Here is a 27,366-nt window from a genome sequence, read left to right on the forward strand (position 1 = left end):
GAGCGCCCATTCAAATTGTGGGCACCGGGAAAGCGGGCGGTGAGTGTCGCGGTCACCGTGTCGGGCCTTCTCGGCGGCGGGGGGCGTGCGAGGTGGGGGTGCCGTGTGTGGGGGTGCGGCCCTGGGAGGGTGCGGTCGTGGGGGTGCGGGCGGTGGTCTCGGCTCCGGGTCTCTCGGAGGAAGGGAGGGAGGGAGGACGGACGGATGGACCTGGCGGCCGGACCTCAGGCTCCGGTCCAGTCTCACCGCAGTGACCAGCGACGCCCAGAACCGCGGGGACGCTGGGCAGGGCGGTGACTGCTTTCCCGAGGGTCCGTCCCGTCGGATGGAGAACTCGCCCAAACGGCCCAGCCGTGGGTGCGAGCAGCGGAGTGTCCGGCGGCGGACTTGCTGGCCGTCCGTGTGTCTGCATAGGAGGAAGGGCGTGTCCTTGGACTGGAAAGCTTGCCCGGAGATGCTCAGGCCCGGCTTGTCCAGGGTGGTGTTGTTTATTTAGAACTTCAAAAAGACGCCCTTAAAAATGGACTTCTGGCATTTTTGTTCTTTAAAAAAAAATTTAGATATATATTGGAGGCCCGATGCTCGAAATTCCCCTGGCTGATGGCCCCGGCTTCCCTCGCAGTCCCGGCTTCGTCCGGAAGGTCGTCTGGAAGGCCGTCCGGTCTAATTAGCATATTATGCACATCTATATCTATATCTATATCTATCTATCTATCTATCTATCTATCTATCTATCTATTGATTTCAGAGAGGAAGGGAGGGGGAGAGAGAGAGATGGAGAAAGAGAAACATCAGTGATGAGAGAATCGTTGATCGTCTGCCTCCCCTACTGGGGATTAAGGCTGCAACCCGGGCATGTGCCCTGACTGGCAAATCAGACCGTGACCTCCTGGTTCCTAGGTTGATGCTCAACCACTGAGCCCCGCCGGCCAGGCTGCCCCTTCCTCTTTGAACCCGGCTGGAACGTCCTGTATATTGAGCATTTGCAGCCTGTAGGCCAGGGTTTTGTTTTTCATATTTGTTGATGGGGAGTCTTGTTAGGATTTTGACCGATTCAGCCTGGGTGGCTTGAAATCATTCTGTCCATATCCCGCTAGGCATCCCTGTTTGTAACATTTCCTCAACGCGTATTACGAAAATGCTTCTCCGTCTTTGACTTAGGTGCTAGGGTTTCCTTTCACCCCCCTCCCTGCTCCCCAAACTGGGGGTACTTTAAAAAAAGCACAACACTTTGCCGACATGCACTTTTTACATCTTTTAAGTCCCTTGGCACCTTTGACCTGATGTAAGGGTGATGTGTCTATTCCTTCTGGACTAAGGAACTAAGAATAGGGGTCTTGTCTTTGGAATCCGTAGCATTGGCATAAGGGGACGTAAATAACGTGTGAGATAATGACCGTCAGCTCTTCGAGGGGATTTGTCTGAGCTGCTTGGAAACAGTTCTGAGCTGGATGTCGCCATTTATTCTGATGTATTCTAATGTCAGGAAAGGTCCTCATGTCTTTGAAGCCTGTTTGTGGTCTGTGCAATCTAATTTTTTCTTGTAACTTAACAGATACTTTTGGAAACGGATCCGCTGGACGTCAAAGGAGCATCCAGAGAAGAGCTTAGAGTCCTCAACGGCATCCTTTTGAGAGTAACTCGCTGCCCCAATGTCAGTCTACACGGCACACCGAGGGCACAGCAGTGGCCTCCCCGGCGCTCCTGCTTCCCAGAGGAGCTCATCACCGGACGGCCTCGGCCTGGGGAGCAGCCGGAAGCAGCTGTCCAGCTCGGACGTGTCCGAGCGTGAAAACGACGACCCGTTCCTGAGGTCCGCAAGGAAACTCAGAGACATAAACAGCACCTACGTGATCTCCGCCTGTAAGACACCTGGAGATACGCCCCTGACCCCTAACCCTGCAGGTAGACTGACCCTTCAGAGGAGAGTTACAAGAAACAAAGAATCATCGTTGCTTGGGAGTGAGGTGGGCGAGTCATCTGAAAGAAAGACAGAAACTCGTCTTAAGTTACAACGTTGCATCCGAGCAGGTTCTGTGGACAGGCGGACACCAGCTGGAGCAGATTCCGTGGACAGGCAGGCAACAGCCAGAGCAGATTTCGTGGACAGGCGGACACCAGCTGGAGCAGATTCCGTGGACAGGCTGACCCCAGCTAGAGCAGATTCCGTGGACAGACGGACACCAGCTGGAGCAGATTCCGTGGACAGGTGGACACCAGCTGGAGCAGATTCCGTGGACAGGCGGACACCAGCTGGAGCAGATTCCGTGGACAGGCGGACACCAGCTGGAGCAGATTCCGTGGACAGGCGGACAACAGCTAGAGCAGATTCTGTGGACAGCCGGACACCAGCTGGAGCAGATTCCGTGGACAGGCGGACACCAGCTAGAGCAGATTCTGTGGACAGCCGGACAACAGCTAGAGCAGATTCAACGACACAGAGCGTGGGCGGGGCTGCAGCAAGTGGTAGTGCTTCACGGGACACCAGTAGGACGGTAAGGATTGTCAATAATGAGAAACACTCCTCCGTTGCATCATCTGCACCCTCAGCTGAAGACAGCGACACTGGACTGGTGGCCGATGAAAAAGGCAGAGGAACATTTTCTTCCCTCAGGGGAGCAAATGACAGCGTGACACGTGAGTACTTCAGTCATAGCACGCCCATCCGTCCCCAGAAAGAGGCTGAGGAGGCTCGACCAGGACGCCTGGCCACGAAACCCTTTCAGAGCCCGTTGGACGTCAGAGTGTCGGGAACAGGAAGCTGGCGCCACAGAAATCTTGGGGAGGATGTTGCGAAAAACAGAACTGGGTTTGAAAGCTTAGGAAAAGGGACGCCTACGAAACGCACTGCAGGGCACACGTGGACCCCACGGTGCGGCACGCCTCAGCCTCAGAGCGTGGCGATGTCCACCCTGAGACCCAGGACGCCCAGCTCCCAAGGTCAACAGAAGCCAAAACGCTCTCTTTTCGCAAATAAAAGGGAAGGGTCACAGGAGCATACAATCCCTCCCACGGAGGAGGCTGCGGCTCAGAGGGCCTCCACAGAGAGGGACCCCTTAAAAGCGGAGAACAGTCAGGTGACGGTGGCGGTCCGGGTGAGGCCCTTCAGCAAGAGGTAGGTCACACCTTTTCATGCCTGCTGCTCTGCATTTTCTTTCCTTTTTTTTTTTTTTTTTTTTTTTTTTTAATGTTTTTATTGCTTTCAGAGACAGGAAGGGAGAGGGAGAGAGATAGAAACATCAGTGATGAGAGAGAATCACTGATCGGCCGCCTCCTGCACGCCCCACACTGGGGATCGAGCCCACAACCCAGGCCTGTGCCCTGACCGGGAATCGAACCCTGACCTCCTGGTTTACAGGTCGACGTTCAACCACTGAGCCACGCTGGCCGGGCTGCTCTGTATTTTCCACATAAAACTCATCCCCCCCAGAGGAGTGTTATGTTCACCTAGTTTTGAGGGCTTCATCCTCAGAATAACGGCGGCAGCTTGACCTTCTTTGCGCTCCTTCTCGAAGAGAGAAGGACGAGGACACGGCCCAGGTGGTCTTCCTGGACGGGGAGGAGATCGCCGTGCGACACCCGGACCTGAGACAGGCGTACAGTTTCCTCTACGACGTCTCCTTCTGGTCCTTCGACGCGTGCCACCCACGCTACGCCAGCCAGGCCGCCGTGTACGAGACGCTGGCGGCCCCGCTCCTGGCCCGCGCCTTGGAGGGCTACAACGCCTGCCTCTTCGCCTACGGGCAGACGGGCTCCGGGAAGTCGTACACGTGAGTGTGGCCGCAGACGTGGCTCTGGGCGGGCATGTGTGCGTGTGTGTGTGTGTGTGTGTGTGTGTGTGTGTGTGTGTGTGTGTGTCTTACGTGAGAAGCGGCCTGGCTTGATTGACGGCGCACAGTTCTGAGACCACAGGGATCCCGGCTCAGGTCTGCTCGTTTACACGCTAGTCCCGCACCCTTGGTCCAGCTGCCTGACCCCTCGGCTCCGGTGCATGCCCAGGAGTCACTGACCTTTGCGAGAGTCATTGGCCCCATTTTACTGTAAAGCGAGCATTTCTAACGCAGGCCGGATAAACAAGGTCGAAGTGTCTGTGGGCCGCAAAAAAACAAAAGCTTCCATTTTCATAGAAATGTGGGTTTATTTCCATAGAGACGTGCTGAATACAAAGGGCCGAAATAAATGAGTCGTCGTTAACATAAAATAATGGAACATTTTAATAAAAATTGATATTTTTGCTTGAACATTCACTTACCAGACACTGAATAACTGCACAAACGAATAAGCATCATGCAAATAAATCTGTTTTTCTCGTTCTCTGAAAGCGAACTATTTCCTGTTGCGCACACCACACAAGTCAGTCCAAGCCTCTCGGCTTCTGGGGCCTCCCGGTCGCCTCCCTTCACCCCTCACGTGGCCCCTCCAGCGTGTTCACCCGGCTTCACCCCCTTATTCCCGTGCCCATTTGGGGTGATCACGTGGCCCCGCCCCCCAACAGAGTTTTAAAGACCTGCTTGGTGTTACTTCCCCTCTTCACACAGGATGATGGGATTCGGTGAAGAACCAGGAATCATCCCAAGATTCTGCGAAGACCTATTTGCTCAAGTGGCCAAACACCAAACCCAGGAGGTCGGTGCGGGGGCTGCAGGCCTTCGTGTTGGGCTAGAAGAGCGCCCAAGCGGGTGCACATCGGAGGGAGGCGGGGCCACCGAGGAAGCCCCCAGGGGGAGACGGGCCCTGACTTCCCTCAGCGCCAGGGTGGGCGAGGGCCCAGGGGTGGGCGAGGGCGGGGCTCCGGCCTGGTGTCGGTTCCTCCTGGTGGCAGTGGAGGAGGAGGGTGGAGGAGGAGTGTCTGCTGTGTCCCCCGGAGGGAGCCGGCACCGCTGTGCGGGTCTCTGCACTCAGCCAGCGGCGCACCGACCCCGCAGGACACAGGCCCGGGCTTAGGGCGAGAAGCTGCTGATGTGTGAGCTTGGAGTTCAGCTCCCAGGCCCTGTGGGTCAGAGAGCGGAAGGGAGAAACGCGCTATCAGTGCTAATGCATGAAACTAACCCAGAATGAGGAGGGGCTTCTGTGAGAACCGCAGGAGGGGGGGGGGGTAGGCAGGTCTTCTCAGGGGGACAGCTGGGCTGGTGAAGGACACGGTCATTACTGGTGGGAGGGGGCGGGGCACCCAGGCGGAGGGCAGTGGGTGCGGGGATTGGAAAGCGAGGACGCGGGAGCAATGGGGTCTGTAGACTGCTCTGCTTGGAGCCGGAGCTGGAGGGTGGAGGGTGGAGGGTGGAGGGTGACAGGAGGCCCCCGTCGGGTGCAGGTTGCAGACCGCGCGAGGGCGTTCGGAGGTAAGTTGCAGGCTGAGCTTCTCTCCTACAGGTCAGGTATCACCTGGAAATGAGCTTCTTTGAAGTTTATAACGAAAAAATCCACGACCTGCTGGTGGGCAGAGGCGACGGCAGGCAGGGGAAGCAGGCGGTGAGTGAGAGCGTCTGTCGCTGGCTCCCAGTGTCTGTGTTTACGAAAGCCTGTGGCCCCACGCGCCCCCCAGGTGACACGTCGGGCTTACGTGCTTACAAGTGCTGTTGTGTGACAGCAGGTACGTGGGGCTGCAGTTGAGCTGTCTTGTTATTTAGTCAATAAGCTGGGCGTTATGGCCAGTGGAGATTAAATGAGTTATTGAAGTGAAGCTCTTTATTTTAAGCAAGTATCGTGTAAAAGGTACTCGTTCCAGGATATAGTTGGACCACTTAAACGCTCAATCCCAACACGTCTATAAAGCTAAAAGGCAGTAGAGGCTCACAAAAAATTGTACTGTTATTATAGCACTGTTCTTCACTGGGCTATTTGGCAAACTGATATCCTATGGATAATATTTCCTGTGAAGTAGGACATTTCACAAATACATAAGCTTTTAAGAAAATGCTGTTAGAATTTAAAGTTTTTAATTTTTTTATTACTTATTTATTAGAATATATTTTTATTGATTTCAGAGAGGAAGGGCGCGGGGTGGGGGGGCGCGGGGGCGGGGAGAGAGGGAGAGAAACATCAATGATGAGAGAGATTCACTGATTGGTTGCCTCCTGCACACCCCCTTCTGGGGATTGAACCGTGACCTCTGGGTTCATAGGTCAACACCCAACCACTGAGCCACAGCAGCCGGGCTTGAGGCGGGTTGTAATGCCTCACAGGTTGGTTTCCGTGGGAACCTTGATGTTTATTCCTGGGTCAAGTGAAGGCAGATGTCTGGGCCTGAAACTCAGAGTGTGGGGAAAAGCCGCTGAGAACTGCCTTCGCACGGACCCCCTGCCGTGCGCTGACCACCACTCTCGCTTGCTCCACAGCTGAGGGTCCGGGAGCACCCCGTCTCCGGGCCGTACGTCGAAGCTCTGGCCGTGTAAGTACCGTGTCCGCTGCGCGTTCTCCTGTGTGTCTGTACCTTTCCCAGCACCCGTGGGGCCTGGCGCAGACCATGAGTTACACCGAGTGGCCAATACTAGGGGGTTCTCCCTCTGTCCCCTCCCCGCTGCGGTTTGTATCTGCTCCTTAAGCCGCCGGGGGAGGAGGTGTAAGATGAGCTCATGGTAAGAGTTTTGGTTTTTCTTTTTTTAAATATATTTCATTGCTTTTTACAGAAGGGAAGGGAGAGGGACAGAGAGTCAGAAACATCGATGAGAGAGAAACATCGATCAGCCGCCTCCTGCACACCCCCCACTGGGAATGTGCCCACAACCCAGGTACATGCCCTTGATAGGAATCGAACCCGGGACCCTTCAGTCCGCAGGCCGACGCTCTATCCACTGAGCCACACTGGTCAGGGCGAGTTTCAGTTTTTTAAAATATTTTTCATTGGTTTCAGAGAGGAAGGGAGAGAGAGAGAGAGAGAGAGAGAGAGAGAGAGAGAGAGAGAGAGAGAGAAACAGAGAAACATCAGCGATGAGAGAGGATCACGGATCTGATGCCTCCTGACACTGGGGACCCAGCCCACAGCCCGGGCCTGTGCCCTGACCGGGACGGAGCTGGGAACGTTGTCACGTGGAGGCCCTCAGGGGCTCCCCTCCTTACCGTGGGAGAACAAGAGGGTAACCGACTCTGTCTTTTCCCTTCCCGCCAGGAACGCCGTGGGTTCTTACTCCGACATCCAGGTAAGAGGGGCTGTCCCTCACCCTCTGCCCCCTGGAGAGCGTGACCGTGGCCATGAGCCTATGAGAATATCCCCCTTGGTTGCTGGTCGCAGGAGGGGACGGTTAACCTTGTTCACTTCTCACGAGCAGGTTTCGCTTCTTGAACTTAATTCAAGAGAATTTCTCTTCTGAACTAAAACTAAATCCCACCAGCGTAGAGTTATAGCAGTTGCCTTTCAAAGTTGTTATTTCCCGACTCAGATATCGGGGGTAGACACAACCGGACAGTGGGCATACAGAGGACTGCACGGTAGACATTGATGTGTGGCTTCATTTACGAACTGAGGAGCGTGGGGTCACGGGGGGTGCGGGCGTCCTCGCCCCCGGGGCCCCCGCCCGCAGCCTGGCCTCTCCCCCGCAGGGCTGGCTGCAGCTGGGGAGCAAGCAGCGGGCCACGGCGGCCACCGGCATGAACGACAAGAGCTCCCGCTCGCACTCGGTGCTCACGCTGCTGCTGACCCGTACCCAGGTGGGACCCCTCACGCCTCGCGTGCCTCCCACCTTTCCTTTCAGTCAGAGGTAAAAGGACATCCGTGTGCATGCCTGACCCCGGTGGGTTTGAGGAAATATACTCAGCGACTGAGTCAGGTTTGGTGCAGATGGCTGTACGTTTTTCTCACCGTTTTAAAAACCAATAATAGCTATTATTCATTTACCGGGATATCGCGGGCGTCGTATCAACATGTGGTGTGTTCTCAGTAACGCGTGGGGATTACCGTACGGTATTTGGAAAATCCTACCAGAAAGTAAAAGATTTCTTATAACTCGGCTATCGGGCCCGTGGCTCCAGTAAAACCGCTCTAAACATTTCGGTGAACGTGTGTCAATTGTGTGACCATTCCGCTTGAACAAGTTTACAAGCCCTGCAGCCAGTTCATGCGACTACCACGCTTTGTGAAATGTTTTTCATGGCTGCCCGACGTTCCCTTGACTTCACTTCCTCCAGTCTTTACTGCTGGGCGTTTGTGTTGCTTTTAGGCCAAGAGCTGTTGTTTGTTTGTTTTTCCATGAGAGAGAGAGAGAGAGACAGACAGACAGACAGACAGACATAAGCTTGTTCCCCCTGCTGATGCATTCATTCATTGGTTGATTCTTGTTTGTGCTCCGACGGGGATGGAGCCCGCAGCCTTGGGGTCTGGGGAGGCTCTAACGGCCTGAGCTGCTGCGTTAAGCCCGTTGCTACTTCCCCGCTGGGATGAACACCTTCACACGTTGTTAAGCTGCTTACCTGCTTATGGTTGCTTCCTTAGTGGCAATCTGTCCCTTTCAAGTCGCTTCTTTCCTTTTGGCACAATCCGCTCAGCGCGTTCGCAGCTGTGAGTGACTCACGATCGCAGGTCCACGGAGGGTCCCTCGGCTCCAGGAACAAGCGGGCGGCCTGGTCCTCACAGCTCCCCTCCCGCAGGCTCCCCTCGGGGTGAGTCCCAGGGACTGACGCTGCGTCATGTTAACCTCCTTTTGCCACAGACGGAGCTGGTGGACGGGGAGGAGCACGACCACACGGTGACCAGCCGCATCAGCCTGGTGGACCTGGCGGGCAGCGAGCGCCAGGGGCCGGCGGGCACCAACGGGCAGCAGCTGAGGGTGATGGACCTCCCTGGGGGAGGGGCTTGCCCCTGGGGGAGGGGCTTGTCCCTGGGGGAGGGGCTTGTCCCAGGGGAGGGGCTTGTCCCTGGGGGCGGGGCTTGCCCCAGGCCTTATGTTTAGGTTTAGGAGGTGACCAGGGACACGTGCTCCACAACAACCAGACGCCTCCCCCTGCAGCTGACAGCCTGCGCTGCTGGGGCGTCCGGAGGCCCCCAGTTTGGTTGTGGTCACTTTCCAGGGACGCTAGGAGGCTGGGAGTCGCGAGGCAGCTGGGAGTGTGTGGAAGGGAGCGTGGCGTCCACCTGCTCTGAGCAGCGATCTGACCTTCACGCGTCTCTCTCCCCACAGGAGGGCGTGAGCATCAACAAGTCCCTGCTGACCCTGGGCAAGGTCATCTCCGCGCTGGCGGAGCACGGGGGCCGCCGGAGAGCGTTTATTCCCTACCGGGAGTCGGTCCTGACGTGGCAAGTGTCTTTCGAACTTTCTTTTCTACATTATTTTCAAAAATAGATTTTTATTGATGTCAGAGAGGAAGGGAGAGGGAGAGAGAGAGAAACATCCACGATGAGAGAGGATCATGGACCGGCTGCCTCCTGCACGCCCCCCACTGGGGAGGGAGCCTGCAACCCGGGCCTGTGCCCTGACCGGGAATCGAACCCGGGACCCTTCCGTCCGCTCTCTCCGCTGAGCCAGGGCCCCTGGGCATTTTTAGCGTTTGCAGAGCTTCTCCCCGCTCTATGGTCGTGGTGGCCCCAGGAATGGGTGACCGCGCCGTGGAGGGTCTTCCCCACAGTGGCTCCCTGTGCGCTCGGGGAGATGGTGGGGGAGATGGGGAGATGGCTGCGGGGCCCGGCGGAGGCTGACCCAGCGCCCCCCCCCCCCCCCCCCCCGCAGGCTGCTGAAGGAAAGCCTGGGCGGCAACTCCAAGACGGCCATGATCGCCACGGTGAGCCCGGCGGCCAGCAGCCTGGAGGAGACGCTGAGCACCCTGCGCTACGCCCGCCAGGCGCGCAGCATCGTCAACCGGGCCCGGGTGAACGAGGACGCCAGCGCCCAGCTCATCCGCGGTGAGCGCCCTCCCCTGCGCCGCGGGCTCCGCTGCTGCAGCAGGTCCTCCCGGATGACAGTTTGGGCGACGGTCGGACGGATGGACGGACGGGCGTGTGCGACTTAAGGATGATTTCCGGGGCCTGTTTTTAGAGACCTTGGCCGGCTCCTGCAGTGGTGGAGGGCAGCGAGGGACCCGGGAGGGAGCGTGAGCGGCGAGGGCCGCCTACCGGGCCTCAGTGCCGTGCCATGGCCACCTCCCAGGCCCGGCTCGGCCGTGGCAGCAGCAGGAGGGGGAGGTGCCGGGCTGGCCTCACAGGGGCGAGCTGCTGTCTCAGTCCAGCCTCTCACACGGGACCTTTCTCGTGAACGTCAGTGTGTGCTTCCCGCTTGCAAACCTTTGCGCCGGCAGGTCCCGTGTCCCTCTGTCCCAGGGGGAGCCGTAGGCCCCCCTCCCCGGGTGTCCCGCTTGGACACCATCCCTCCTCCCCGGGAGGGCAGGCTCCTGGACACGGGAGCGCTCCGGGCAGGGCGGGGGAGGCAGGCGCGGAGGCCCCGCAGGGGCAGTGGCCTCGATTCTGCAAAGATCCCGGTTCCCCGAGGAAGGTTTAAAACTCCCAGCGCAGTGGGAATTGGAGGGCCACGCTGACCGCGGAGATGATTCTGCATCAGTCGTGCGTCTTCTTATCAATATTTAGAATTGAAAGCAGAAATCGAGAAGCTGAAAGCTGCTCAAAGAAGCCGTCAGAACATCGACCCTGAGCGCTACCGGCTCTGTCGGCAGGAAATCACATCCTTGCGAATGAAGCTGCACGAGCAGGAGCGAGCTATGCTGGAGATGCAGAGGTGGGGGCGAGGGCCGAGGGGTGGGCGGGGCCACGGGCTGCAGGATCAGGGGCTGGAGGGGGCGGGGTCAGATGGGTGGGCGGGGCCACGGGCTGCAGGACCAGGGGCGGGAGGGGGCGGGGTCAGATGGGTGGGCGGGGCCCGGACGGTGCAGCCTCCCCCTTCCTGTCCCCCCGCCCCCCAGGTGTGCAGCTGCCCACCCCCAGGCCATCTCCTTTAATCCCAAATGGTGTCATAATCTTTGTTGATTGTCTGTTGATTGTTAACTATATATATGTGTATGTATTTTTAACTACGAATTCTGTTTGTTTTTGTAAAGAGCGTGGAAAGAAAAATTTGAACAGGCTGAACAAAGAAAACATCATGAAATCAAGGAGTTACAGGTATGAGCTCAGCGTCCTAACTGATGTAGGCGGCAGAGAAGGGTGCCAGCGAAACGCTGATTAAACCTGTCGATGACGCGCTGGCCCTATAGGAAGCACGGCCCAGAGAGGGTTAGTGTAAAGCCGTGTGGAGGTCAGGGTGGCGCTTGGAATGTGAGGGGCATCGGGGCGTCGCTGGGACGTCCCACGGAGAAATTACCGACCTTAACTGAGAGCCGCTGGGTGGAGAGAAGCCTTTCACCTGGACCGCTCATTTCAAGCCCATCTCAGTCACGCTGTGGCCACGGTTCTGCTCATTTCAAGCGCATTTAACAGTCACGCTGTGACCATGGTCTCCCCTCCCTCCGGCTTCAGAAAGCAGGAATCACCTTCCAAGTGGACGACCGCCTGCCGAACCTGGTCAACCTGAGCGAGGACCCGCAGCTGTCGGAGACGCTGCTGTACGTGATCCGGGAGGGCACCACCACGGTCGGGAAGCGCGGCCCCGCCTCCCGCCCCGACATCCAGCTGTCCGGGGCCCTGGTGGCCGACGAGCACTGGTAGGTGAGCCTTCTCGGAATCGAGGGCCCCTGGCCGTTGTCTGCCGGTGACCGACCCGCTCACGGGAGGCACGCGTGTGCCCTGAATCCTTGGCATGATCCTCCCAGGGCATCTTTTACCAGGAGGAGCGACACCGAGTGCTCCGTGATCATACAGACTCGTCCCCACTGTGGGGTCGTCTCTCCCCCCTTTTCCATCCTGTTAGCCCAAAGACGACTCTGGGTTTCTTTCCCGTTCTCTGAATAGAAAGCTGCTTTTAAAAATATATATTTGTATTGATTTCAGAGAGGAAGGGAGAGAGAGAGAGAAACATCAATGATGAGAGAGACTCATGATCGGCTGCCTCCTGCACGCCCCTCACTGGGAATCGAGCCCGCAACCCAGGCATGCGCCCTGACCGGGAATCGAACTGTGACCTCCTGGTTCATAGGTCGACGCTCAACCACTGAGCCACGCTGGCCGGCCGGCTCAGCCAGGGGCTTTTATCTCCCCGCTCCCCCCACTCTCACGCCAGGAAAACGTTCCTTATCTGTCCCGTTATCAACACTCTCTCACAAACCCGGAACATTAGGAAAGCAGAACACAAGAACACTGTCCATCTGTTCCATTTAGAGGGAGACCACCATCGATATTTTACTATGCTTTTCACTGGGTTTTTCTCTGTTTTCTTTGAGGGGGGGAGGGGGCACTTTTTCAAAAGCAGTTGTGATCAAAATACCCACAGTGCTCATCTTCCTCCCTGCGGAGGGTGCGCTTGCTGGGGGCCAGGCTTTTCCACCGAAACCCAAAGTCTGCTTGGAGGCAAGTTTGTTATTGTTATTGTCACGCATTGATCTGGACCTTCACCCCAAAGGAGTGACCCCGACAGGACGGCTTGTCCTGTGTCCCCTCCTCCTACGCCGTCCTCTGCCCCGTAGCGGTAACTGTGTCTCCATCCCCGCAGCACCATCAGCCACGTCGACGGGACTGTGAGCATCGCCCCCGTCGGGGAGGCCAGGACCTACGTGAACGGCAAGCACGTGTTGGGGCCCACGGTGTTGCACCACGTAAGCGGGCGCCGTCAGGCGGGCGAAGGCGCTGGGCTCCGGCGGGCCGTTCACGTATCTGCGTTTCAGTCTGAAAACGCCCTCTCCTGTGTGTTCATTAACCGCCTCCTTTCGTGCAAAGACAAGAGCCGTGTGGCTGTGGGGGGACCGGGCGAGCTGCTCACTGTCCTCATCATGTGTCCCCAGGCCGGACGGGTGGCACCTGGCCCTGCCCTTTGCCCTTTGCCCTCTGTCCTCTGCCCAGTGACTTTGAAGAGCTGGTGAATGGCCTGGCTGTGCATTGCCCAGGCCTGGACACCTGAGAGAGCACCGTGATGATCATCCGGGGAACAGGCCTTCGGGCGCCCCATGATGCAGGCTTACCTCCTATGTCCCTCAGTGTCAGGGGAAGTGATTCATGTGCAAGTCTTTTTTTTTTTTTTTAATATATTTTGATTGACTTCAGAGAGGAAGGGAGAGAAAGAGAGAGAGAGAGATCAGTGATGAGATAGAATCATGGATCGGCTGCCTCCTGCACGCCCCCCACTGGGGATGGAGCCCGCAACCCGGGCCTGTGCCCTGACCGGGAATCGAACCCTGACCTCCTGGGTCATAGGTGATGCTCCACCACTGAGCCACACCGGCTGGGCTTTTCCTGTGTGTGTGTGTGTCCAGCTCTCAACACGGTGCCTGCAGGGAGAGGCTCCCCGAGCGCCCCCATTGAGTCTGTGCTCCAGGCTCCTCATTCCTGACGTCGGCAGCCAGTGTCTCGGGGGTTGTTGTGACACATCCAGGAAGGGACACGTGCAGAATGTCCCATGCCGTTCTCGGAGTAGGAAGTGCCGGCTGGACGCCGGTTGCCCTGACCCGTGTTTCTCGTTAATCGCACCGACTGTCCTGAGCCGCTGAGCAGTGGTCTGTCCCGAGCGCCTGTGCGGCCGGACGCCCCTGCAGCGGCTGCTGTGTGTGCCGCAGGGCGACCGCGTGGTGCTCGGGGGAGACCATTACTTCAGGTTTAACCACCCGGCGGAGGCCCGGAGCGGGAAGAGGCCGCCCGGGGGAGGCGCCCCGGCCGGCGAGGGCCCGAAGGACTTTGAGTTCGCCAAGAACGAGTGGTTGGTGGCCCAGCGATCGCAGTGAGTGTCGGGGTCTGAAGCAGTGAGTTTGGGGGGCAACGGGGGGAGAGCTGTAGGGGGAGGGCTCCCGGGAGGGGAGTTTCGAGATTGAAGGTTTTGTTTAATGGGAAACATTTGAACACGATTCAGAGCTGCTGTGGTTATGGCCCTCTGACCATGGCGCCTTGAACCTGAGACTGATACAGGATAGCGTTGCATGTAAAGTGCGATGGGAGAAAACCTGCCCTGGCCGGTGTGGCTCCGTGGGTAGAGCCTCGGCCTGCGGACTGGAGGGTCCCGGGTTCGATTCCCGGTCGAGGGCACAGGCCCAGGTTGCACTGCGGGTTTCGGTCCTTCGCAGGCTGGAGGCGGAGATCCAGGAGGCGCAGCTGAGGGCGAAGCAGGAGATGCTGCAGGGCATCCAGGTGGCCAAGGAGGTGGCAGAGCAGGAGCTGTCCTCGCAGAGAGCCGCCTTCGAGGGCAGGATCGAGGCCCTGCAGGCCGAGCTGGTACGGGCGGGCGGCCTCCTCCCCTCGCGTCCTTTCCTGGACGGCTCCCTGAGCGACAGGTGGCTGTGGACAGGTGGCTGGCGGCCAGACCAGGAGCCTCTCTGGGCCCAGTGTTGGCTCTGGCCCACCCCCTGCTGGGCGTTCCGGGAAGCCTCCCAGTCCACCTGCTGATCTGAACCCTGATGTTGGAAGCACCCAGTGACGCCCTCCAGAGGGGCTGGGTCATCGATGGGGAGGCCACCGGGTCCTCCAGCCGAGTGAGCCTGGCTCCCGGCGCCATCTGTGGGCCTGCGTCCCCAGGGCCCCGCGTGGAGGGTTGACCAGGGATGTCTGTTTGTGGTCAGACCCGTCGGGCCAGCTCTTCTCCCGGCGCGTCCGTCTCTCCTGCTCTGGTGAAAGGCGGGCCCTTTGGTGCATCCAGGAGCTTGGGGAAGGACTTGCATGTTGGCCCTGGTTACTTATTTATTATTTATTTATTATTCTTTAAAGAAAGAAGAGTCTCAGCGGAAGAGGCTGCAGGAGATGAGTAACCAGAAGGCACATCTCCGCATCGAGGAGCTGGAGAGGGCGAAGCAACGGCTGGAGCAGGAGGTGCAGGCCAACCAGAGGCGCCTGCAGCTGGAGAGGCTGGCGGCCCAGCAGGTGACTCTCCTGGCCGGGCTCGGGCTGTGGGTGGAGAAGCAGGGCTGTCAGGGGAGAAGCTGGGCTGTGGGTGGAGAAGCGGGGCTGTCAGGGGAGAAGCCGGGCTGTGGGGGGAGAAGCCGGGCTTTGGGGGGAGAAGTGGGGCTGTTGGGGGAGAAGCTGGGCTGTGGGTAGAGAAGCGGGGTTGTCAGGGGAGAAGCCGGGCTATGGGGGGAGAAGCGGGGCTGTCAGGGGAGAAGCCGGGCTGTGGGGGGAGAAGCGGGGCTGTCAGGGGAGAAGCTGGGCTGTCGGGGGAGAAGCCGGGCTTTGGGGGGAGAAGTGGGGCTGTCGGGGGAGAAGCTGGGCTGTGGGTAGAGAAGCGGGGTTGTCAGGGGAGAAGCCGGGCTATGGGGGGAGAAGCGGGGCTGTCAGGGGAGAAGCCGGGCTGTGGGGGGAGAAGCGAGGCTGTCAGGGGAGAAGCGGGGCTGTCGGGGGAGAAGCAGGGCTGTCAGGGGAGAAGCCGGGCTGTGGGGGGAGAAGCGGGGCTGTGGGGGGAGAAGCCGGGCTGTGGGGGGAGAAGCGGGGCTGTGGGGGGAGAAGCTGGGCTGTGGGGGGAGAAGCGGGGCTGTCAGGGGCTTAATGTCCCAGCGTCACTCTCAGTGGCCCCAAGTGTGGACACGGTGGTGACGTGTGGTCACTCCTTGGGGGTCAGCTCGAGGACACCGAGGGCCCAAACTCGAGGGCTTTAGGAGGGAAAGCAGAACGGCTTAAATCTTGAGAACAGTGTTAGTCGCGGTCACAGGCTGATGGTGTCCAGTGAGGTTTTCAAAGGCATTGACCGTGGGCTGCTGTGAGCACTGTTTTGTGTGGGTTTTTTTTTTGTTTTTAACTCCTGTCAGTGGAAAGAGGAAGATTAATCTATGTAATTAAAGCCCTAATGACGTTTTGGTGGGGGAAGGCGTTCCTTAGAGACGTTTCCTAAGCTCCCAGCAGCCTCCTGTGCTGACTGGAACACGCCTTGGGAGCTGAGCCGCAGTGGCAGCGTGTGCCGCGGCCCACCCCTCCGTGTTCTCTCCCACATGCACACGCGTGGCCCCGCGATGCACGGCCCAGGCTCTGGACGACCACAGCGTCCGCCACACGAGGATCCTGGAGGCTCTGGAAGCCGAGAAGCAAAAAATCGCCCAAGAGGTGCAGGCGCTGCAGCAGAACCGGGGCGACAGGGACAGGGCTCTCCCGGGTGAGTGCGCGACGGGGCAGCGCTTCTCGGCCCCTGTGCACGCAGCGCAGGCCGAGGAGAGCTACTCAGACGCCACCCTCACCCGGGCTAAATCATTAAGCAAATGACTTTCCCAGGCCTGTCCTCCCCCGGGGCGATTGCTAGAGTGTGCATGCATGTGTGTGTGCGTGTGCACTGACTCCCCATGTGCTCGCTTCCAGTCCCGACGAGCTGTGTGCGCGTGCGCGTGTGTGTGCGTGTGCATGTTCATGTGTGTGTGCACTGACTCCCTGTGTGCTCGTTTCCAGTCCCGACGAGCTGTGCGTGTGCGTATGCATGTGCGTGTGCACTGACTCCCCGTGTGCTCGCTTCCAGTCCCGACGAGCTGTGTGTGTGTATGTGCGTGTGTGTGCATATGCATGTGCGTGTGCACTGACTCCCCATGTGCTCACTTCCAGTCCCGACGAGCTGTGCGTGTGTGTGTGCGTATGCATGTGCGTGTGCACTGACTCCCCGTGTGCTCGTTTCCAGTCCCAACAAGCTGTGTGCGCGTGTGCGTGTGTGTGCGTGTACACATTCATGTGAGTGTGCACTGACTCCCCATGTGCTCGCTTCCAGTCCCGACGAGCTGTGCGTGTGTGCGTGTGTGTGTGTGTGTGTGCACGTGCATGTGCACTGACTCCCCGTGTGCTCGCTTCCAGTCCCGACGAGCTGGGGCTCCCTGAAGCTCTCCCTCATGATCCAGGAGGCCAACGCCCTCAGCGGCCGCTCTCAGAGGCAGTATGTGTTCGGCAGGTGAGGCCTTGGTGGTCGGGGTTGGAAAGCAGCTCTGGGTTTGCAGAGTTCACCTCTGTGTCCCTTCAGAAACGGTGACAGTGTTTTAGTTCCTCCGAGGACAGCACCCCCTGCCCATGATGGTCACCGCCACAGCATGCTGAGCCCTGAGGGTCTCCTCCAGGCCCCGTGCTGGGGGAGGGGCCTCTGGTTCAGAAGCTCCCGTGGGAGTGACGGGCACGGGTGTCTTAAGATGGCCTTTCCCTCTGGTGTGTTTCAGACACGAGGCGCCCGATGGAGGGGGTGGCCCTGGCCCCCGGGTCCGGGTGCGGAACCTGCGGCTGGGCGTGTCCACCCTCTGGAGCCTGGAGAAGTTTGAGTCCAAGCTGGCGGCCCTGAAGGAGCTCGAAGAGGTTCACATGCTATGACTCTGTCTACACTGTTTTAAAAATGTTTCTATTGATGTCAGAGAGGAAGGGAGAGGGAGAGAGAGAGAAACATCCATGATGAGAGAGAATCGTGGACCGGCTGCCTCCTGCACATCCCACACTAGGGATGGAGCCCGCAACCCGGCATGTGCCCTGACCGGGAATCGAACCCTGACCTCCTGGTTCATAGGTCAGCGCTCAACCACGCCGGCCGGGCCCTACTTGTTTTCGATATCTTACTTTCTGTCTTCTGTCTTCTAAAATCATACCCCAAATAGGAATCTTTTTAATCACACTTTGATGCTCACAATTTGCTACCAGAAATATTGCCTGTTTTACCAGTTTGTTTTCATTTGTGTTTAATAACTGGTGAGTCGGAGGGTTGGACTCTGTTTCCTTGTGGGAAAAGTGTGTGGTCAGCCTAGGAAACCAGGACACAAAGCAAAGGAAAGCCAGGGAGAGGGAAAGCCGTCGCGGATGAGGCGGAGGTCAGCGCACGCGGCCGCCGGGTCTGGGAAGGGGAACCGGGGATTCGAGGTGCGGGCAGCATCTCAACAAAGACCACAGGGCCTTTAAGGTCGTGTCGCACGTGCAGCTGTGCCGATAAGTGTGGTCATTCTCCAGGAAGAAAAGCCTTTCTGGTAAAAGGAAAGTTATGAAAGCTGAGTAACCGGCAGCACACCGGAAAGTCAGTCAACAAGCCTCAAAAAATAAAGGCGGCGGGAGGGGGGGGGGGGCGGGTGTAAAAAGGTGCGGACCCCAGTCGGTTTCACGAGGAAGTGCTTTTGAACCTCTAAACCTTCCAGACAGACAATCCCGTGAACGGTCCCAGAGCATCGAGAAAGACAGGTGTCCCGGCTGCCTTCCGACGATAGGACAATTGATTAAAATCAAACGAAAACCACAAAACCCGAAAAGATGACTCAGAAGAGAACCACAAGCCAATCTCAGTGCGATCACAGCTATGAACACCCCGGATGCAATGCTAATGAGGCAAACCCACACAGATACTCCCAGAGCCCTCGCCCCGGGGTCAGGCGGGGTCAGGCCCCCGCGAGTGAGACCAGGCAGGTCAGGTCCGGGACCGAGGGCGTGTTCACCACAGAAAACCGCCGCCGGGAGGACTCGGCCTGCGGACTGAAGGGTCCCGGGCTCGATTCCGGTCAAGGGCACACGCCTGGGTTGCGGGCTCAATTGCCAGTGGGAGGCGTGCAGGAGGCAGCCGATTAAATGATTCTCTCTCATCGTCGGTGTTTCTATCTCTCTCTCTCCCTCTCCCTCCCTCTCTGAAATCAGTAGAAATACAGATTAAACAAATAATAATAAAAAGTGAAATAAAGTGCAACCACGTATTTAAGTTCGTAACAAGCAGAAACCGTCTGTTTTATTTCTCCCAGAGTAACTGCCAGTGCGAGGACCTCTTCTGTGACCCCGAGGACGAGTGGGAGCCCGACCTCACGGACGCGCCCGCCGCCTCGTTCTCCAGGAGGAGGTAGGCCTCGCTGCACAGGATCGCTTCCTTATTTTTCATTTTATTCATTTTATTTCTGGTTCAATCCTCGCCCGAAGATTTTTAGAGAGAGCTGGAGGGAGGAGGAGAGACACGCAGAGAGAGAAGCATCGATGTGAGAGAGACGCATTGATGGGTTGCCTCCCACACGAGCCCTGACCGGGGCCGGGGAACCCGCAGGTACGTGCAGGCACGTGCCCTTGACCGGAATCGAACCCAAGACCCTGCAGTCCGCGGGCCGACGCTCTATCCACTGAGCCACACCGGCCAGGGCTCAGGTCCTTGTTTTCAGAGAAACCTGTAGCCTGATGCGTGTCCGTGATTCACGCCGCGGCTCCCGCTGACCAGCAGCTTAACCGTGAGGGAATCGAGGGAGGCTTCAGTCGTTGCTGAAAAATCAGCACCTCGCGCCCCGTGTCCTGAGGCTTGGAGGTCGGGTCTTCCTCCAGCGGAGACTCCTGAGTGCGTCTGTGATTTAGGAGGGGCGTTCGGAGGGACGGAGCGGCTCTCGGGCCGAGACCTTGGAGCGAGGCTCAGCCTTGTGGGATGTTTATGGCCGAGCCGCGGGCGCCCCGCCGCCCCGAGTGACAAGCGACAGGCCCTGACAGCTTCTTAATTGCACGGCCGCCCGACAGGCCCTGCCGGCCGAGTGAAATAGAGCGCGGCCGCCTGTAAATCCCCCGCGCCAGTGACAGTCACACGCGGGACTTGCTGGGCACCGAGTGAGTCTCAGGAAGGGACGCAACGGGTGTTTTCCTGATTCGAGTTTGGACGTTGATCGCCCAGATGGAGGTGAAGGGCCGGCTTCCTGGTCTGGATCCGTGTGCTCACGCCCCTCTCCCTCGCCCCTGAGTGCAGGGCGCTGTGCCCCCGCCCCCCCCCCCCCCCCCCAGCACCAGCACTGCCTGTCTTCCTGCCCCGTCCCTGTGGGTGCGCAGGGCCCGTGGGGGAGGCGGACGTGGGAAATGGGCTGTGGCAGGGCCAGTGCCTTTGTTTAACCACCTTCCCCACAAACAGTGTTTGCTCTGCGCGGGCAGAGCCGCCGGAGTTCTGTTAGGAAAAGACGTCGAAGAGGCCGCTGGGTGGGGGTCGGGGTCACAGCCCGAGCTGTTGTGTCGATCCCCGGGGGCTGCCATTGGCGTTAGAAGGTGACGGGCGAGTGGCCAAGAGGAGGTGGGGCTTTCCCAGAGCTGTCAGGACAGCCGGGCAGCTGGACAGCCAGTGCCCTCACCCCAGGGAGAGGCCCCGGGCCTGCTGGCTGAGGGGCAGGGGCAGCAGGAGACCCGGCGGAGCAGCCACTCCCTCCACCTCCCTGCGGGGCGTGAGCTTTCCACGCAGAGCTCCGCTCCCAGACCAGTTCCCCTTACAACCCTCCCCCGTTGGGTGATGTGGTGGCCAGCCCGTCCTGGCCGCTGCCTTGCCACCCACGTGCTGTTCCCCACCCGCATGGCGTTCCCGCGTCAGCACAGGTCCCCCCCTACCCCCCCCCCCCCCCCCCCGCGCGCCTCCCTCGGTGCGGCCGCCTCCCCACTCGCTCCATGTCGGGCCGGGCCCTCCGCCTCCGTGGCCGCCTGCGCCCGAGCTCCCGCCTGCTGGGCTCCCAAACACGCTCTGCTGTCGTCACTCGCCCCGTTTCTCTCTCCCTGGGCACGCCCAGTGGCTGAGCCCGGAGCCCGTGCTCACGTGCTCCTCCGCACGCGTGGGCCTGTCCTGGTCACTCATGACCTTGTGCCTGGACGCGCCTGGGACGGGGAACCCTCACGCGGAGCCCAGGGCTTGGCCCGGATGGACCTGCGCGAACGGTGCTGCTCGCGGCGGGTCACCGACCTCTCGCTCGTCCGTCCGCAGGAGCAGGAGTTTGGTGAAGAACCGCAGGGTCTCCGGCTACTTGCACGACATCCAGGCCCACGCGGCTCCGGGTCTGCCCTCCTCCCGCTCCTCAGGTGTGTGGTCCTCGGCCGTCCTCGTCCCGCGTGACCCGGGCCGGGGTGAGGGACGTGCTCGGGCGCGCGGCTGTGGCCTGTGGTGCCGGGCCCGGGCTGAGGGCTGTCTTCCGTCGGCACAGGCTCGGGGGAGAAGCCCAGCTCCCTGGGCTCCAGCTCTGCGGCGTCCTCCCTCCCCGGGATCTGCAGGGAGCTGATCGGCTCATCCCTGGCCGTCCTCGGGCGGAGCGGCGAGGAGGAGACGGTGGCGGACGGCCTGGTGGACAGCCTCCTGCGGGTGCACGGGGGGCTGCTGGCCATCTCGCAGGCCCACGCCGCCCAGGACGAGGACAGCCCCGACGACCGTAAGCAGCCCCCCGCGCTCCCCGGCACCCCCCCCCCCCCCCCCCCCAGCGGCTCTTTCCTGTGTGGGCGCTTCCCTCTGAACGGCTGTCGTCACAGCCGCACGCGTTCCCGGCGGGTGAAGGTGCGGGTGGCGTGGGGTCAGCTTCTCTCCTGGGAGAGGCCTTCCCACCATCCTCCTTCCTCTCAGTGTTCTCTGCGGACCCCGTGGCCCAGGCGCGGGCGGTGCAGGTGGCCTGCGCCTTCGGGCAGCTCGCGGTGCTGGCCCCGCTCTGGCCGGGGGACGCCCCGCCCGGGCCCCGCGCTGCACGGCTGGGGGAGGAGCTGCGGCAGGAGGTGGAGAAGCTGGGCAGCTACTTGCAGGTGTTCCTGCAGGTCAGTCCGTGTGCCGATGGCGGGGAGGGCGGCGTTGGCTCAGTGTTTGCGACCTTTCCCGTGGGCAGGGCCGGGGCGAGCTGGGGACCAGGCCCTGCGGGTGGACTCGGGCCTGAGCGTGGAGAGGGTGCGGCTGAGGCTGGTCTGCGGCAGAAACGAGAGAGAGAGAGAGAGAAAGAGAGAGAAAGAGAAAGGAGAGAGAGGGAAAGGGAGAGGGAGAGAGACGCCGATGGGCTCCCGGGTTTTAGAGGCAGCCGAGCGGCAGAAAGAGACCAAACCCCGACCCTCCGTTGCCCTTAGGGAAGCCTGCCGGGCGGGCGGCTGTCGGGGTGGGAAAGTTCAAGGGCAAAGACCCCCGTGTCGTCCTCTCTCATCACCCGTGTGCGACTCCCAGAGGCTGCGGTGCCCTAGTCCCTGACCCGGGGGGCGGGGCCGCCTGTCTCTGGCTCTGAGACGGAGGCGCTGCTGTTTCGGGGCGCAGAGCGTGTTTCCCTCCCCGTCTGGTCTGTCCTTTCTTCGCCTCCCGCTCCTGCACCTTGTGCATCTGACAAACGGGTCCCTGTCGCCGGGCAGGGCTGCTCCTCAGACCTCCCGTCGATGGTGACGGACGCGCAGAGGAGGGCCGCGCAGGCCGTCCGACAGGCTGTGGCGTGTGCGGGGCAGCTGGCGGTGCTGAGCGGGAGCAGCCTGCGTCTCCTGGACCCCGGGGCTTACGGGGATGCCGACGTGCAGGTGAGGGGCGCGCGGGGGAGGGGCACGCGGGGGAGGGGCGCCAGCTCCGGGAGGCCGCACCCGGGCGGGAGAGGCTCCTGGCCCAGCATGGCTGAGCTGACGGCTCTCACGGTAGAACGGCCTGTGCTGAGTCGTGTGGGAGGAGATCTAGGGGGGTTTCCGTCTACGCTGGTGCCTGTGCCACCCGCAGGCTGGTGAGTCCTCCCTGCACCTCTCGGTCCTTTCGTTAGGGACAGCGGTTACCGTGAGGGCCGCACAGCCCGTCAGCCAGGGCGTCTGTGTCTGCTGGCTCAGGGCCTGGCTGTGGACACACAGAATCGGGGTGCCTCTGGCTGTGGACACACAGTTTCGGGGTCCCTCTGGCTGTGGACACAGAATCGGGTCCCTCTGGCTGTGGACACAGTATCAGGGTCCCTCTGCTCGGACAACATTGTGTCCCCAGCTGGTGTCTGGTGCCCAGTGACCGACCTGCCCGTTGGCTTCCCGATGGGCTGCTCGTTGGTGTCCAGCTTCAGTTGAATGGAATGAACTCGGAATGTATTCCTGCAATAAGCAGGAGATATGACAATAATTAATTATTTTTAAAAATCTGAAACCTGAGTTTGCCAGTTAACGCCTCAGCGCTTTTCCAGGAGGACCTCGTGGACGCCCTGTGGGACGGAGTCGGCGCGGGGGTGAGGCTGCTGATCGACTCTGGACTCGAGCGGGCGGAGGCGTTGCAGCGTGAGCTCTCAGGGCAGCACCCCCAGAGCGAGGTAACGGGACGAGAGGTTCTAGGGGGTCCCAGACGGTGGCTCAAGTTGGTTTTTAAAAATATATTTTTACTGATGTCAGAGAGGAAGGGAGAGCGAGAGAGAACCACGGACCGGCTGCCTCCTGCACGCCCCCCACTGGGGATGGAGCCCGCAACCCGGGCCTGTGCCCTGACCGGGAATCGAACCCTGACCTCCTGGTTCCTAGGCCGACGCTCAGCCACTGAGCCACGCCGGCCGGGTCACATTGATGTGTGTGCGTGCGTGTGCGTGCGTGCGTGCGTGCGTGCGTGCGTGTGTGTGTGTCTCCATGAATTAGGTGGTTACACACCCATGTGTTTGAATGTGTTCGACTGTGTTCTGTGGAAAGGCTGCTGGGAGCACGCGTCCCTGTGGCCTCTGGTCAGTGCTGGGCTGGTCGGGGCGGAATCCCGCGGGCGGACCCTCAGCCGGTGGAGCGGCAGCGACACCTGCTGGTCATTTTCTGGCTCCTCTCCCCTTTGCTTCCGTCTCTGCTTTTCCACTTACGAGCGCAAACAGCCCCGTATGGGTGCATCGATCGCTGTCCTGAGCCAGGTGTTTGCCGGGTTCACATGGATTATCTCACACGAGACACAGAAGCAACGAGGACTCGAGCGACTTCCCGAAATCCACCTCCTCCCCCTCGGCCCTGACTTCAGGGCCTGACCCGTGCCGTCTCGGGGGGTACCCCAGGGGGCTGGGGCGACCCGGGGCCTGTGTTCACCCCTGGGGTCCCTCTCAGCACTCGCTGACCGTCACCCGGTGCTCTGACCCCGCTCTGACCTGCCGTGCGATGACACCTGGGGCTCAGGGTTCGAGCTCGGCATTTCTGAGCCCCCACTTTGCGAGGTGGGGTCCCCGGGCTGGTCCTGTCCAGTGCCCGAGCCGGGTGGTCTATTCCGTCCGCTGGGGCCCGAGCCCAGCACGTCACCTCCGCGGGTTTCGTGGGTGATTGATCGTTTATGCACCGGTTTCCTTGCTGAGGTCACGACGGGGAACGGAGGGTTCGGGAGATGGAAGGTCCAGTCCCGACTGAGTTCCAGAGACGCGTGTGTCCTGGGATCTTGTCCTAACGCTTGTCAGACCGTCTCCGCCTCCCGCTCTCCTGCGGAGCTGGTCGGGGGCCAGGGCTCCCGCTGCTCTCGCCGCTGAATTGTCGTCCCGGGAACAGGGCTGGTCCCTGACCTCCCAGCCGGCCTGCCTCTCCCGCTGGTCCCTGGAGCCCTTGGGGTCCTGCTTCTGGAGAATCGCGTGGGTAACACGCAGCCTGACCTCTCCCTCCAGGCGGCCCAGCAGCTGCACACGAAGGCCGAGGCGCTGATCGGGTGCCTGGAGACCATCTTTGCCGAGTGGAGAACCGTAAGCCAGGCTCCGGGCGTCTCTGTGTCACTGTCGTGTGTGTCTCCCCTCGGTTCCCGTCGGTCACGCCTATTTCAGTGCCGACCCTTTGCCGGGTGTGGTGACCGTCGGCTCCGTGGCGGCTGAGCGTGGCGTGGACAGGGGCCCGCAGTCGCGAGCTCTGTGTCCGGCTGCCCTGGGCTCAGCTTTGCTGGGAGAGTCGTTACAGGCTGTCAACCTGTGTTTCCCGATCCGTGTGCGCGGAGGCGAAGGCACAGGGGAGCCGGGCAAAGTATGTTACTCCCGTGTCAGGCGTGAGCAGAAATATGTAAACTAGGCATGTTCACGCCACAGGTGAATGGAGAGTTAAACCAGGCATACGCATAATCAGTGTGTGGCATTTTTTTATTTAAATAAAACAAAATTAAACTCTTAACAATTTGATACATTTACCTTTTGTGACGATGGGTGGCGGTGGTTCTGTTTTTTTATTCCGTTTTCCTGCAACAGGGCGATTGGACTTGGGTTTAAAATGAGATGAGAATTCCTCCTCCTCTGGGAACGGCACCCGTTCTCGCCGGGCTGGTCTTGCTGGGGGGAGGGGAGGAGACGGGCTCGTCCCTGTTCTCACCAACACGGGCTTCACTCCCACAGAAAAGCTCCCGCACGCCAGCGCAGGGAGAACCTTCCGGAGGCGGAGCCCTGAGGGAGATGGCTGATCGCGCCCCGGAAATGCTGGAGTTAACACGCTGCTTAGAGCAAACCATTGGAGGGGTCGTTTCTGCCCTGAGAGGTACGTGCTCCGACGGGAGGATCTCGTGGTTAAAGGGGCCGCGGCACCTTCCCTCCTCGTCTAACTTATTAGCCACACCTCCCGACACTATTAACACCGACATGGGAACCCTGTGGCCGATCCCCACGTAACATGTAAGTGCTTCCGCCTGGAAAGCTCAGTCCTTACAAGCACCCCACCTGCCCTGGGCGGCTGGTGTGGCTCAGTGGATAGAGTGTCGGCCTGCGGACTGAAGGGTCCCGGGTTTGATTCTGGTCAAGGGCACGTGCCCGGGTTGTGGGCTCCATCCCCAGTCGGGGGTGCAGGAGGCAGCTGATCCATGATTCTCTCTCATCATGGGTGTTTGTCTCTCTCTCTCCCTTCCTCTCTGACATCAATAAAAGTATATTTAAGAAAAAAAACAAAAACAAACCCACCTGCTTCTTGAGCAGTCGAGCTGATCATGTCGACCGGTTAGAATGGTCACGACGGGGCCAACGACTGACAGACGCCCGGGGAGGAGGGAAGGGTTAGTGACTCTCTCCTCTCCTGCCCAGGATGCCACAGCGACGGGGGCGCCCTCAGGACCTGCGTGGAGAGGGTCTGTGTCTTGGCCGGGGACGGTGGTGCCGACAGCTGTGCCCAGAGCCGTGGGGACCTGACATCCGCGGCCAAGTCCCTCCTCCTCTGCTTCGAGGCCGAAGACAGACCCGACTTGTCGGAACCTTGGAACGCGTGTCCTCAAAACAGCAGAGAGGGCCGCCGGCCGCCCGGGGCGAGCAGGACCAGCCCCGCCGCGGGGAGAGGCGTCCCCAAGCGCCTCTATGCGCTGCCCTCCCGGCCCCCGCGGAGCTCAGGGGAGCGTGCGCCCAGCGGGACCCAGTGGGTGTGAAGGTGAAGGCCGTGGAGAGGGCAGGGGCGGGCCGTTTGCTCATGCGGGAGAAGGTAGGAAGCAAGACATCGGCGTGAATATCTCCCAGAAACCCACACCTGTTGCTGGCCCTCGCTGGGCTGGACGGGCAGGCCCGATGGGCTGTGGTTCCGGGGCCGGGGGCCTGGGAAGGCTCTCGGCAGCCGGTTTAGACGGGCGCAGACGGACACGCTGGAGCGTGGTGAACAGCTGAGCCGAGGAGCATCCCCGTCGCCTCGAGCTCTCCCTGAGTCTCAGACGCTGGTACCTGCCTGCTTGCCCGTGAGCCCGTTCGAGACGGTGATGCTTCTGACGAACGGAGACCCGAGCGGCCCGCTGCCTTCTCTCCCTCGAGGTCGGTGGGAAGTTGCCGGCGCGTTTACCAGCGGCAGAGCCTGGGCTGCTCAAGGGCGTCCTCTGGTGTCTGTCCAGATCGCAGCCGGCGACGCAGGGACCCGCTCACAGCGGGTCAGCTTCCTGTGCCTGTCCCAGCGCGGGGCCGAGCGCAGAGCCAGCTCAGCTCCCGGGGGTCCTGCTGGTTTGCACGGGATCTGATGGAGATGGAGGGTCCGTGTGCCTTTTCACAGTTTACAAAACACACACCATCGTGTCCACCATCAAGTGACAGGCTGCTCCCCCGGGCTCTCCCGTAAGGGACCCCGTCTGACCTTTCGCGCCTCAGCGCGTGCGGTCGCACAGGCCGCCTGGGACCCCGCGGTGACACTGAGTGGCGCCTGGGGCATCCCGACAGCCCGTCCTCCCGCCACTCCTGGGCAGGTGCCAGTGCCGGCTGGCGGCCCTCGGGAACGGGCCTCGCCCCTGAGCGTCCGTTCCCTGGTCGGGGCAGCTGGTGAGCGCGGGCCTCGCCGGCGTCTCCGGGGGCTTCGCGGTGGTGCCGGCAGCGAATCTGCTTTCTTTCTCATATTTAACTCTTGGCGTGGGGGCTGCGCCCTCCTTGACGCGCTGTGTGTGTGTGTTTATAGGCAGTGCCCTGCCGGGTGCCCCTCGGGCTCTGTCCCCGGGAGGACTTCTCCGGAAGCGTCTACCTGTGTGGCGAGCTTGCTAGAACATGGGTGGCGTGGTTTTTAACTTCAGTTCAGGATTTAACCTCTACCTTCTGCTGCCGCACGACTTCAGTGGTCAGAAGCCACTTGGGGTCTTTTGCAAATTGCTGTGTATTTACGTATTTATACTCGAAATAAATTGCTATGCAGTGTGTGAATGCGCAGTGGGAAAGGTACTTGCTGCTGGAATCATGTGCCCAATAAACGTTACAAAGAGAACTCTTACCACATCCTGTCGGCTGCAGACTGTCTCTTGGCCTAAGGTTTTTATGTTTTGTTTTGTTTTGTTTTATTCGCTTTATTCCTGACTCAAATTTGCTATAGAACACCCGGCCGGT

The 27,366-nt window shown here is 60.2% G+C and overlaps 1 protein-coding gene across 1 annotated transcript; it reads left to right on the forward strand.

Annotated features, from left to right (window-relative positions):
* KIF14 (kinesin family member 14) lies at window positions 1–27,248 on the forward strand. Its single transcript, XM_036355111.1, has 30 exons — window positions 1–39; window positions 1,556–3,115; window positions 3,516–3,770; window positions 4,539–4,626; window positions 5,371–5,469; window positions 6,336–6,388; window positions 7,106–7,136; window positions 7,537–7,644; window positions 8,643–8,759; window positions 9,111–9,226; window positions 9,657–9,829; window positions 10,508–10,655; window positions 10,975–11,038; window positions 11,393–11,577; window positions 12,522–12,624; window positions 13,579–13,739; window positions 14,080–14,227; window positions 14,717–14,869; window positions 15,962–16,088; window positions 16,769–16,862; window positions 17,122–17,254; window positions 18,667–18,761; window positions 20,628–20,722; window positions 20,845–21,066; window positions 21,255–21,439; window positions 22,013–22,171; window positions 22,804–22,926; window positions 24,229–24,303; window positions 24,937–25,075; window positions 25,612–27,248. Exons 2-30 carry the CDS (start codon window positions 1,653–1,655, stop codon window positions 25,944–25,946), a joined length of 5,247 nt encoding a protein of 1,748 aa, XP_036211004.1. The 5' UTR covers window positions 1–39; window positions 1,556–1,652; the 3' UTR covers window positions 25,947–27,248.
* The last annotated feature ends 118 nt before the right edge of the window (window positions 27,249–27,366 follow it).

Source organism: Myotis myotis, unplaced genomic scaffold (assembly GCF_014108235.1).
Source record: "Myotis myotis isolate mMyoMyo1 unplaced genomic scaffold, mMyoMyo1.p scaffold_m19_p_21, whole genome shotgun sequence".
Lineage (NCBI taxonomy): Eukaryota > Metazoa > Chordata > Mammalia > Chiroptera > Vespertilionidae > Myotis > Myotis myotis.